A 12,977-nucleotide genomic window follows, 5' to 3' on the forward strand; every position below is an offset into this window, starting at 1 on the left:
GCATTATCGTTTGCATCTAAAACATTTACTTTTATCATTAAAGTGCCTGTTTTAGCCGGTGATCCACCATCCAGAGCTGTAACTAAAAGATCAATGAAAGAATTTTTTTCTCTGTCCAAAGCATGTTGAAGAACTAATTCAGCCGAAACGGTCTTGTCACTATGTGTCTGCACATCCAATGAAAAGTAATCATTGGGTTTGAGTTTATATGTTTTTAATGAGTTTGTACCGATGTCAGCATCATGCGCACTCTCTATAGGAAAGCGTGCACCTGGTGCCGTGATTTCAGTAATATTAAGATAGACGGAGCTTACTGGAAACACTGGAGAGTTGTCGTTAATATCTAGAATGTTTATTCTTACCCGATAGAGCTGCAGAGGACTGTTCACCACCGCTTCCAGATTAACAGAGCACGCAACTGCGTCTGCGCAAAGCTCCTCTCGATCAATCCTCTCACTCACCTGCAAAGCCCCAGTATCTACATTCACACTAAAATACTGCTTTTTAGAGCCTGACACGATGCGAAATCCCCTGGATTGCAGCTCTTTTACTGAAAGGTTGATGTCTTTAGCTAGATTACCGACCGTGGTTCCCGGTTTCACCTCCTCCAGCACGTTATATGAGATCTGTGCGGATGCAGTCTTCGAGAGATAGACGCTCAAAGCGAATAAAAGGCACACGATTACATTCCCTGGTGTAGATGTAAGCATGTTTGCTTATTTACGGTGCACAATGATCCTGAATATTATTGCTGAACTCCAAATGAGAACCGATCCATCGTGGAGACAAAAGGAAAGAGCCAAACCTTTTCTATCCACAGGAGAACGCCATACTGAGAGTAAATCCAAGAAATATAAGAAGATAAATGCTTCCTTAAAAAAAGATCCTCAAAATGAGTTCTGAATGTGATAGTCCATATTTTGCTAGATGTTTTTTTGTTCACTGAGCCTGACGTGCTTTAGTGAAGAGGTTTAATACAAGAGACACATGAAGGAGAGGGAGAGAGAGTCAGGGAGAGCAAAAAGGGAGAGAGAGAAAGGGGGGCTGGTCATGATGATGAGGAGGAAAACACGCCTTTTAAACACAGCTGGTGGAACAAGAGTGACACACAGTGGCCTTCACAGGAACTGCAGTGAATGATTCTCTGAGACGCATTGAGAAGAATCTACACTGATTTATTCTACTTTAGTATTAATTTGGGGAATATATTTAATTTACTCAAATTCTGCTGAGACAGAATGATCATTTTTATGTTACCAAGGCAAAATCAAGTGTTTTTCTCTTTCCAATTTTAATACTTGCACTAAATAAATAGAAAAAAAAGAAATAAATAAAAGGCACCAACTAATTAAATAAATCACCTTTTTTTATTAGGTTCGTTAAAGACTTACAATGACCGTTTCCTCATGATAAATAAACACACAAACACTTTTTTTTAATTGAAACTTCCCATACATGTGTATATTTTCAAAATACTTATTTTAATGTGATTTATGAGTCGTGTTCCTCATGGGGACAAATGGGACTCGAAGACACTAACACACACACACACACACACACACACACACACACACACAAATTGTCAATAAAACACGATTGCATATTTTGGGTGAACACTTTTCACGTTACATATTGATAACATAACATGTCATCAAATCTGGATTCATTCATTCATTAATTTTCTTGTCGGCTTAGTCCCTTTATTATTCCGGGGTCGCCACAGCAGAATGAACCGCCAACTTATCCAGCAAGTTTTTACACAGCGGATGCCCTTCCAGCCGCAACCCATCTCTGGGAAACATCCACACACACATTCACACACACACTCATACACTATGGACAATTTAGCCTACCCAATTCACCTGATCCGCATGTCTTTGGACTGTGGGGGAAACCGGAGCACCCGGAGGAAACCCACGCGAAGGCAGGGAGAACATGCAAACTCCACACAGAAATGCCAACTGAACCAAGGTTCGAACCAGCGACCCAGCGACCTTCTTGCTGTGAGGCGACAGCACTACCTACTGTGCCACTGCCTCGCTCTGGATTCAAATAAAGCATATTCAAAGAAAATCAAGAAAATATGTAGTTAAAATGCAATAGAAGCAATAAAATCTACACTGAAAAAAAGTGTTGCATGCAGAACTGTTGCAAACAATTTACTTGTGTTAAATTTAAACAAACAAATTAAGTTTAATAATGTTCAACTTAATTTGTTTGATTAAATTCAACACAAATAAATTGTTTACATCCCCTTAACGTAAAAAAATTGAGTAAATCCAAGGAGTCATCTCTGAATAATTTTTTTCAGTGTATGTGCTGTTTAACAGAGCAAGGAGATTTTCAAAGTACTTCCTATGGTTTTAATTAATTAATTAATTTTATTCATTTATTTTTTTCTGAATGGTGTCCCATTTCCTTTAGTTTGGCTCTGATAAAACACTCAAAAAAATTAATAATAATAATAATAATAATAAAATGTTCTGTAGATTATCAAGAAAAAATATAGCTTAAAGGGGCTAATAATTTTGTCCCTAAAATGGTGTTTAAAAAATTAAAAACTGATTTTATTCTAGCCAAAATAAAACAAATAAGACATTTTCCAAAAGAAAAAATATTATCAGACATACTGTGAAAATGTCCTTGCTCTGTTAAAAATCATCTGGAAAATATTTAAAAAAGAAGAAAAAAAATTTAAAGGGGGCTAATAATTCTGACTTCAACTGTGTGTGTGTATATATATATATATATATATATATATATATATATATATATATATATATATATATATATATATATATATATATAATTTTTTTTGGCCAATATTATAAACGCCCTTAAAATATTTTTGTTTCTTGATTGTCTACAGAACACACCACTCTTATCCAAACTAACTGACCTTGATTAGTGACTGGTTAAGCCTTTAAATTGCACTTTTATTGGTATGCTATTCATTCATTCATTCATTCATTCATTCATTCATTCATTTTCTTTTCAGCTTAGTCCCTTTATTAATCCGGGGTCACCACAGCGGAATGAACCACCAACTTATCCAGCACGTGTTTACGCAGCCGATGCCTTTCCAGTGGTATACTATCTTGCAAATTTATTAGAAATATATAATGTACTGTCATCATGGCGAAGACAAAAACATTTAGCTATTATAAACTAGCTATTAAAACTATTGTTTAAAAATTGTATTTTCATCTCCATTAATCTGCACTTATATTTAAAAGAATAAAAGCTTGACTTGGAAAAAAAAAATAATTTCATTGCATTTAATTATATCATGTTAAATCGATTTTCTGTTTTCTCTGAATTTGCAATGAAACTCTAAACTCTGCATTAAGTTCAGCTAAGAACCAAACCACAGCATGTGTATTTTTATAAGCTAAAAAAGAAAAAAAAGGAGACTATCCACATCTTATTTCCTCTTCTTTTTACTTCTTCACTTTTACTTCTACTGACTTTTTTAATCTCTCTCATGCAAAAACTGACATGCATCTCACATTATTAGAGGAATTTGCTCCGTAGTTTGCTACTCCATATAAATAAACCAATTCAGAAGCAAATTTGCATTTAAAAGAGATGGATAAAACAAACCCCGGATCTGCTATCTATGCTGATGATCATAAAGCATCAGTGGTACATATTTAACTGCATATTTCCTGAAGATATGTGTTAGAGAAAAAGAGAGAGAGAGATAAATGGAGATGGAGTTTACTTGCAAATTCTGTGTAATCCAGGGATTAGCTTCTGCTGGCAGCCTCCTATGTCCTATTTCTATTCCCTCAAAACGATTTCAAATATTAATAATCATAATCTCCTGCATTGGTAACAAAAATATCAAACTAGGCCGCAGTGAAATAGCAAGTCTTCGTAGAAGACAATGTAATAAAGCAAACAACAGTACTTATTTATTACAGTAAAGGTTTGTTTATTGCTCAAACACGGTTTAAGCAACAAGGAGCAGGTGTACTGGTGAACAGGAATCCTGTTTCATTAGCACAAGAAGGATTGATTCTCACTGTTCAATAAGAGAGCATTAAACATTTGCTGCTCAAAAATGCAAGACTGAAAGCATTAAGCACTACAATGTATTATAAAATATGAATACAGCGCCAACAACAAACGGATACACCCTTTATAACGGATATGGATAACAATCAAATGTTTTTCTCTTTTCAATTTTAATACTTGCACCAAACAAATAGGAAAAAAAGAAAGAAATAAAAGGCACCCACTAATTCAATAAATCACATTATGTCCGTTAAAGACTTACAAGGACTATTTCCTCATGATAAATCCAAAACACTTTTCACATGTTACATATTAATAACATGTCAATCTAATCTGGATTTATCTGAAAAAAAAGTAAAAGAAAAAGAAAAGACAATCACCAGTCCTGCTTAAACTAATACTTTCTTTGGGAAGTTATGCAATGAGTTATTTGTGCCAGTCTGGTTTATTGATTTTATATTAAATGTATTAATATTAAAGCCAAAACTGAAACCTATTTAACCAAATACAACCCATCATGTTAGAAAAATGAGTCGGTTAAACCAGAAAAAAACACTAAGGAGAACATTCAAAATATTAAATTTGGTTAAATTTTTGGACATTTAAATTAATTCATTCATTTTCATTCATTTTCTTTTTAGCTTAGTTCCTTTATTAAACTGGGGTCGCCACAGCGGAATGAACCACCAACTATTCCAACATATGTTTTTATGCAGCGGATGCCCTTCCAGCTGCAACCCACCTCTGGGAAACAATCATACACATTCATTCACACTCATACACTACGGACAGTTTAGCCTACCCAATTCACCTGTACCGCATATCTTTGGACTGTGGGGGAAACTGGAGAACCCGGAGGAAACCCACGCGAATGCAGGGAGAACATGCACACTCCACACAGAAATGCCAACTGACCTAGCTGAGGCTCGAACCAGCAACCTTCTTGCTGTGAGGCGACAGCACTACCTTCTGCGCCACTGCGCCGCCCTAATTTAAATGTATATGTATTATTTTTCTTCTTCTTAAAATGTTAGGTGATTACAGTTTTAACTGTGCACCTAAAATAAATAAATAAATTTAATAATAATGTTCACTAATAGTGTGTCGGTAATTAGTTGTCACTATACAGCAAGAAGATCGCCGGTTCGAGTACCAGCTGGGCCAGCTGGCACTTCTGTGTGTAGTTCTCCCTGTTCGCATGTGCTGGATTCCCCCACAGTCTAAACACATGCGCTATAGGGGAATAGAATAAACTAAATTGGCCGTAGTGTATGTAGTGTAGTGTGATGAGTCTGTATGGATGTTTCCCAGTACTGGGCTGCAGTTGGAAGGGCATGCACAGTTTAAAACATATGCTGGATAAGTTGGTGGTTCTTTCCGCTGTGGCGACCCCAGATGAATTGCTAAGCCGAAGCAAAATGAATGTTCACTGAAAAATGCATCAAATAAATATTTAAAGGGGGGTGTACTTAATTATGCTTTTTTATTTAAATACTAAAACGGGTGTCATGCTTTCAGACATGTTTAAATTCATTTCACACAATCTCAATATTAATGTGAGTTTAAATAAATTACTAAAAAAATATTAGATTGAATAACTCTGATTTTAAACCATGTCATATCCATTAGCTAGAGGTTAAATTTAACCTTTTTATGCATATGTACATTCACATGACAGAAATGTCAGGAGAACATGCCTGGGGATGTGTGGAAGCATTATGGACACCAGATGGAGTGGTAGGATAGTATGTGTGCTATCATCAAGGGTGGGGCTCTGGCTAGAAGTGTGTGTGAGCATGTGTGTGTGAGAAAGAGAGAGAGAAGGGACAGAGAGGGGGGATTGTTTACCTTTATATATGTCAAAATGTGAAAATCTGATGAGTTAAAAACACAAAGAATGAGCTTGATGTGCTCATTTATCTGAGAAATAGTGTCTTTAAAAAATAAGTGCATGTAGGTTATCTATGTTAGTGTAAATGTGAGAGTGGGTGTGGTCAGTATAGTGACCTGAATGTGTGAGAATGCCAGTGTCATTCACTTTAATCTACCTCAATAAAGCACGTTGGTATTTTAGTCATTATTATTAATCACATTATTTAAATGTATGATTGTAATTATTATAAACAGTTATAATCCACATGATATGTAATAGTCCAAATGGCTTTACCATAAACTGCAATTTAACATTACACCATCTCAAATCTCACACATGCACAGAAAACAGTTCTTCCGCATTGCAAAATAACGTGGATATACTATACGCACACACATATACATATATATTAAATGAGCTTCAGAAACAAGGAGAGGAGAAAGGGGGAGGGGTGAGGCTGTCAGGCAGCAGAAGAACCCGCTCTGCCTGTTGCCTCGGAAACCGCATTACAGCAGGAGGGGCTTTTTCCCTGAGACCCCGTTCTGGAACAAGCCAAGAGGGATGAAATTGAGGACGATTGATCAAACGAGCGATACATCATTACAATCTCATGAATATTAAAATTAAAAGGGAGCCATTAATATGACGGAACAGGTGAGGAAATTATAATCAGTCTCACACACACGCACACACATACTAGAGAGGAGGTCGGAGTGTGTGTTGCTTCATCAGCACTGAGACACGGTCCTGCTGACTTCTATCACCTCCCCCACAAACACACTTCTGCTGTGGGCCAGAAACACTGCTAACACACCCTGCAGCGCATTAAACATTCAGCAGATTACGGCACTGCAACACCTGAGATTTGTGATGTAAAAACACATTACATTAGCAGTACATTACTCTAATGCCTTACTCGCTTTGACGTTCGCGATGTGCCAGTGTGGCCAGCGAGGGATAACAATTAACCAGGGCTCTCGGCATTTATATATTATTCAATAGTTAATAATCTTCAGCAACACAATGCTTGCCTTTGCAATATATGATCCAAATGCAATGTCTTGGTCCGAAGAGATAATTCTGCAACATTATGCAGGAATGCTGTAGCTCCACAGCTTTTATTTTTTAAATATATTTTATAAATATTAACTGTGGAGAGGTGAGCCTGATCGAACACCCAATAAGGGGGAAGAGCATGCACGGAGCCCGGCGGCTAATCAGCAGGTCAATCAGAAATGATAAATAACACCTGTCTTTCTAGTGATTGGGCCGGAGAGACTTCCTTCTTAAAGAGAATGGGAGGAGCAGTCGGGAGAAGAGAGAGCGCACACACACACACACACACACACACACACACACACACACACACACACACACACACACACACACACACACACACACATACACAGCCTGTGAGTGTAATGCATTTGAAATATAAAAAGATATTGCTTGCCGGATATCGCCGACCCTGTCTTCTTCTTCCCACACAACAATTAACATTATTACATTAACATTATGTTTATTTAATTAATATAAAAAGAAACTCTAGTTTTATTTTAAATCGATGCATTAACAGACAGGTGGTTCTGACAAAGGTCCAGATTTTGTCCTATACATGAGCTTGTTTGTCCTATTTTGACTGCTATGCCATGAAGAATTGTGAAAATAACTCATCGAAAAAGGCTTTGGTGATCACCCCCCCTCCTGTGGACTTTTTTGGTGCCTATTAATCTGTTAGACGTCTCCAACAGATTTCGACTTTTCACCTGAAATCCAAAAGTTAAGCTATCCAGGTCTAATTGCGTGCCCCCCAATTTAAACCTCTTTAAAGAAGTAAATCGTACAGCCCCTGATTTCAACCTCACTCTAAAAGTAAATCATACAGCCCCAGATTTCAACATCTTTATGGAAGTAAATCGTACAGCCCCTGATTTCAACATCTTTATGGAAGTATTTCGCACGACCCCAATTTCAACCTCTGTATGGAAGTAATTCGCACGGCCCCTGATTTCAACCTCTTTATGGAAGTAAATCGCTTGGCCCCTGATTTCAACCTCTTTATGGAAGTAAATCGCTTGGCCCCTAATTTCAACCTCTGTATGGAAGTAAATCGCTCGGCCCCTGATTTCAACCTCTTTATGGAAGTAATTCGCACGGCCCCTGATTTCAACCTCCTCCCCTAAGTTTAAATGTTAGAATGTTCTAAATGTTGCGAATGTTTATTGGAACGACAGATTTGGGAAATGCCAAATCAATAAACTATGTTTTGCGGTCACACTTGATTTTTCTCCCCATATACTTCCGTTCAAACGCACGTGAATGCTCCAGACTGGAAACGCAGGGTCATGCGTCAAGTTTCGCAGGTTGCTTCGGTGCAAAGTTCAAGCTTGGTGAACTCTGACCTGTGAAATCACATCACTTGACAGCGTGAGACCAATTGAGGATCAAAACATGACATCTCTGGACAGAAATTTAAAACATAGAGCAATCGCTCGCTATGTCTAATCATCTTGTTTAATCCCGCGCCGCACGACAGAATATCGCATGCTCAAACTCTAATATGACCGCAGCTTAAGAGCTATAGGGGAACTGAATGAACTAAATTGGCCTTAGTGTACAGTATGTGTGTGAATGAGAGTGTATGGGTGATTCCCAGTACTTGGTTGCAGCTGGAACAGCATCCGCTGTGTAAAACATGCTGGAATAGTAGGCGGTTCATTCCACTGTGGGGACCCCAGATGAATAAAGGGGCTAAGCCGAAGGAAAATGAATGAATATCCTTAACGAAAGTAATTGTGATAAACAGCACAGTTCAACTGACAACAGAGAGGACCAAAATCCCATGAGGCAGGGGTGTCCACACTCGGTCCTGGAGAGTTTAGCTCCAACCCTAATCAAACCCACCTGTACAAGCTAATCAAGCTCTTACATACTAGAAACTTCCAGGCAGGTGTGTTGAAGCAAGGTGGAGTTCAGATCATCAGGACACCGGCCCTCCAGGACCAACTTTAAACACCTCTGCTATAAGGCAAATCAAAAGCGTAAATAAACACCCATAAATCATGAGGTCACAACAACGACGTATGTATAGCTATTTAAACTAAACATATATAAATATGTATATATATATATATATATATATATATATATATATATATATATATATATATATATATATATATATATATATATAAATATATATATATATAACTAGTTCTTGAGTATAAAGTGCTTCCTCTGCCCACTTGCTATACTTAGTCAAAGAAACTGCTGCAATTTGACGCTCTCCTTCTGATTAAGGGACTGACTTTAAGAGGATCTAATCTTTCCGGAAAATCTAGACACAACAAATGCAACTAAACCACAGGGTCTTAGAAAGAGATGCAACTGCTTCCTCATAATTTCACTGACAAAATCCACCATGAGGAAGAAACACTCCAGTTCTGGCTGTCTTCTGCACGAGTAATAAGCAGACAAAGTAAATAAATCAGGATTAAAAGTTATTTAAACATTAACAAACATCTAAATTCTTTAATATGTCACAATGTCTAGCAACCCATTGCTGTACGTTCGCTATTTTCCAATTAATTTGCTTCGTTCATTTCTGTGATGAAATAAGTTTCAGATTTATTTCTCTGTTTTGATGCATTTTTAATCAAAAGAAAGTGATCGCTGCCATGTGTTAATATTAACTGAGCAGATGCCACCTAACACACACACACACAAGCACAAGCGTGACGGACATCTTGAGAAAGGCGAATCTCTGAGTGAATTTTAATCCAAATACAGTTCAATCATTTATTTCTAAATCTGTGCTATAGCTGTTTTGCACGGTTGCTCTGACGGAAATAGGACAAGGCAGTGTGTGTCTGCCAGTCAAACAGACAATAATCAGGCCAGACACACACAGCACTGTACATGCACACTGCCTAAACTGCGCTGCTGTGATTTATGGAAGGCCGGAAACTACATTTTATAGATGAACTCATATGAAACTACACTCAAATATTCATCTGACAGCTGCATCAAAATTCAATAATCTCTAATATGTTCTCCTCTTAAAATCCCAAAGCATTCTGGGAGAAAAAAAGGGTCAAATGATACAAATGAAAATCCCATTTTATGTCAAACCTCACGGTATGACAACAACATTGTTTTACAGCAAGACAGAAATAAGGGTCTCATACACCTCAGGGCTGATTCATATTTAATTAGACATATCAAGACTGCCTAAATCCCACAGTAAATGATCTAAAGAGGGAATCAGAGAATAAAAATATGTAAAACCGTAATAGCTGTTCAGCAAAATTTGTTTTAAATTATATGCGTATATACTGCTAAGAACACTACTTAATGCATTTTAAATTGTATGCATACTACTGAGCAATCTACTTAATGTGTTTTAAATTATGTGCGGGAGTACTACTAAGCAAACTACTTAATGTAAACTAAAWTATATATATATATATATATATATATATATATATATATATATATATATATATATATATATATATATATATATATATATGTGTGTGTGTGTGTGTGTGTGTGTGTGTGTGTACTATTATAGTAGCAAACTACTTCATGTATTTTAAATTATAATTGTATACTACTAAGAACACTACATAATGTATTTTAAAATATATGCATGCATACTACTAAGCAAACTACTAAATGCATTTTAAATGTATGCAAGTGTATGTACATTATATTATACGCATCATGCATACTACTAAGCAAACTATTTAATATATTTTATATTATATGCATCACACATACTACTAAGCGAACTATTTAATATATTTTATATTATATGCATCATGCATACTACTAAGCAAACTATTTAATATATTTTATATTATATGCATCACACATACTACTAAGCAAACTATTTAATATATTTTATATTATATGCATCACACATACTACTAAGCAATATATTTAATATATCTTAAATTATATGCATCATGCATACTACTAAGCAAACTATTTAATATATTTTAAATTATACGCATCATGCATACTACTAAGCAAACTATTTAATATATTTTAAATTATATGCATCATGCATACTACTAAGCAAACTATTGAATATATTTTAAACTGTATGCATCATGTAAACTACTAAGCAAACTACTAAATACATTTTAATTTTTGTGTGTGTACTACTAAGCGAACTACTTCATGTATTTTACATTATATGCATGTCTACTAATAAGCAAATTAAATGTTTTTTAATGATGTGTATATACTACTACACAAACTACTTTATATATTTAAAAAAATATGCAAGCGTATACTACTAAGCAAACTACATTGTTGATATTGTAAACTACTTAGAAGATATTTTTTATTATTTTGTGTATACTACTAAGCACATTATTTAATGCAATTTAAATTATATGTGTGCATACTTCTAAGCAAACGTGTATATTATATGTGTGTATACTACTAAGCAAACTACAACAATGTATTTATATTATATGCATCATCCATACTACTAGGCAAACCATTTAATATATTTTAAACTATATGCATTTACTATAAGCAAACTACTTCATGCATTTAAAATTATATGCAAGTGCATACTACTAAGTAAACTACTTTGTAGATATTGTAAACTACTTAGGGGATATTTTCAAATATATTTATGTATACTACCAAGCAAACTACTTAATGTATTTCAGGTTACATGCATGTATACTACTAAGCAAACTACTTTTTGTCACATCAATGAACACACCGATTTACACAGCAAAAATATCTGAAATATATTCATTTGCATGCATTAAACTGTACAAATAGGGAACAAAAACAAAATAAAAAATAGGATGGAGTAAATAAATGTGTTTTTGTGCCAAAAGAGATTACCAGTGCAACATAATAAAGTCCATTTCAATCCCATAAATAGGCTTTTTTTAAGTAATAAGGTTAAAGCAGATTGTGATGAAAGCCTCTGCTGAGAGAGTCACACTGACCGAGCGATCTGATTGGCTGCTGACAAGCACTGCAACCGGCAAGTCATTACCTGATTGGTTTAGCACCTCTGTTTGATGCTGCTGGCTACTCTATTGGCCGAGGTGTTGCCGTGCTATTGCATGTGTTGATTGATGCAGATTTATGTCCGTCAGACTCTCAGGAGAACCACTGTCCAATGAGGTGAGAGTATTGATTTACATTTATGCTGGTTTTGTTCACAGATATACGAGCCACACCCTCAGAGAAAGCGAGCAATGGGGAGAGGGTGTTTCACAAGGACAGATGACGCATAAATCACACACATGCACACACACACAAACACAAACACACAAGCTGCAGTAAATAGGTCATCAACTGTTCAACCAGATCAATTCTGACACACTAACACATATTGAAATAGAGTGATGAACCACTTATTGACAAATGATGTTAAAGTGTAAACTGGTGGAAGCATTTTGAGCACAAAACCAGGTGCATCCACACACACACACACACACATTTATAAGCACCCTGAAAACTAAATTATACACAAGGACACACACAATAAAACATTACACTATTCAGCCACCAGGTGGAGATTTTCAATTTTGAGTCAGCAGTGAAACAAAGAAATCAAGGATCTCTCTCTCACACACACTTACTCACACACTCATACACAAAGCTCCCCCTCACACTCCATGCTAGCGGAAATGAAAACGAATCAGGCATAATGTTAAGGAGAGGAAAGAATCTGCTCAGCAAAACCATAGAGATGTGATAAAGACACACACACACACACACACACACACACACACACACACACACACACACACACCCCACACACACACACTAACCATAAACAATCTAGGCTTTCTAATCTAGCTTATATATATATTTGGTGTGCTGCAATATACTGCTTTATTTAATGGTACATCTTTTTACGTCATGTTATATATATCTGCATATGCATATTATTGTTTTCATACAAATTGTTATTAAAATGAGCTATTTAGGAATGATTTTTACAAATGATTTTACACTCGCCGGCCACTTTATTAGGTACACCTGTCTAACTGCTGGTTACACAGATTTCTAATCAGTCAATGGCATGGTAGCAACTCAA

At 35.9% G+C, this 12,977-nt stretch overlaps 4 protein-coding genes across 4 annotated transcripts in view; all 4 read right to left on the reverse strand.

The window, feature by feature from the left end:
* The window catches only part of LOC141377658 (protocadherin alpha-3-like), a 3,082-nt gene extending 2,097 nt beyond the window's left edge, over nt 1–985 (reverse strand). The window contains exon 1 of the mRNA XM_073922458.1: nt 1–985. This exon is cut by the window's left edge and continues 1,672 nt beyond it. Within this exon, the coding sequence (XP_073778559.1) occupies nt 1–710 (710 nt within the window). The 5' untranslated portion in view covers nt 711–985.
* Nucleotides 1–12,977, reverse strand: part of pcdh2aa1 (protocadherin 2 alpha a 1) — a 202,037-nt gene that overhangs the window by 93,715 nt on the left and 95,345 nt on the right.
* The window catches only part of pcdh2aa3 (protocadherin 2 alpha a 3), a 192,430-nt gene that overhangs the window by 93,715 nt on the left and 85,738 nt on the right, over nt 1–12,977 (reverse strand).
* Nucleotides 1–12,977, reverse strand: part of pcdh2aa15 (protocadherin 2 alpha a 15) — a 147,926-nt gene that overhangs the window by 93,715 nt on the left and 41,234 nt on the right.

This window comes from Danio rerio, chromosome 14, assembly GCF_049306965.1.
Source record: "Danio rerio strain Tuebingen ecotype United States chromosome 14, GRCz12tu, whole genome shotgun sequence".
NCBI classification, from domain to species: Eukaryota; Metazoa; Chordata; class Actinopteri; order Cypriniformes; family Danionidae; genus Danio; species Danio rerio.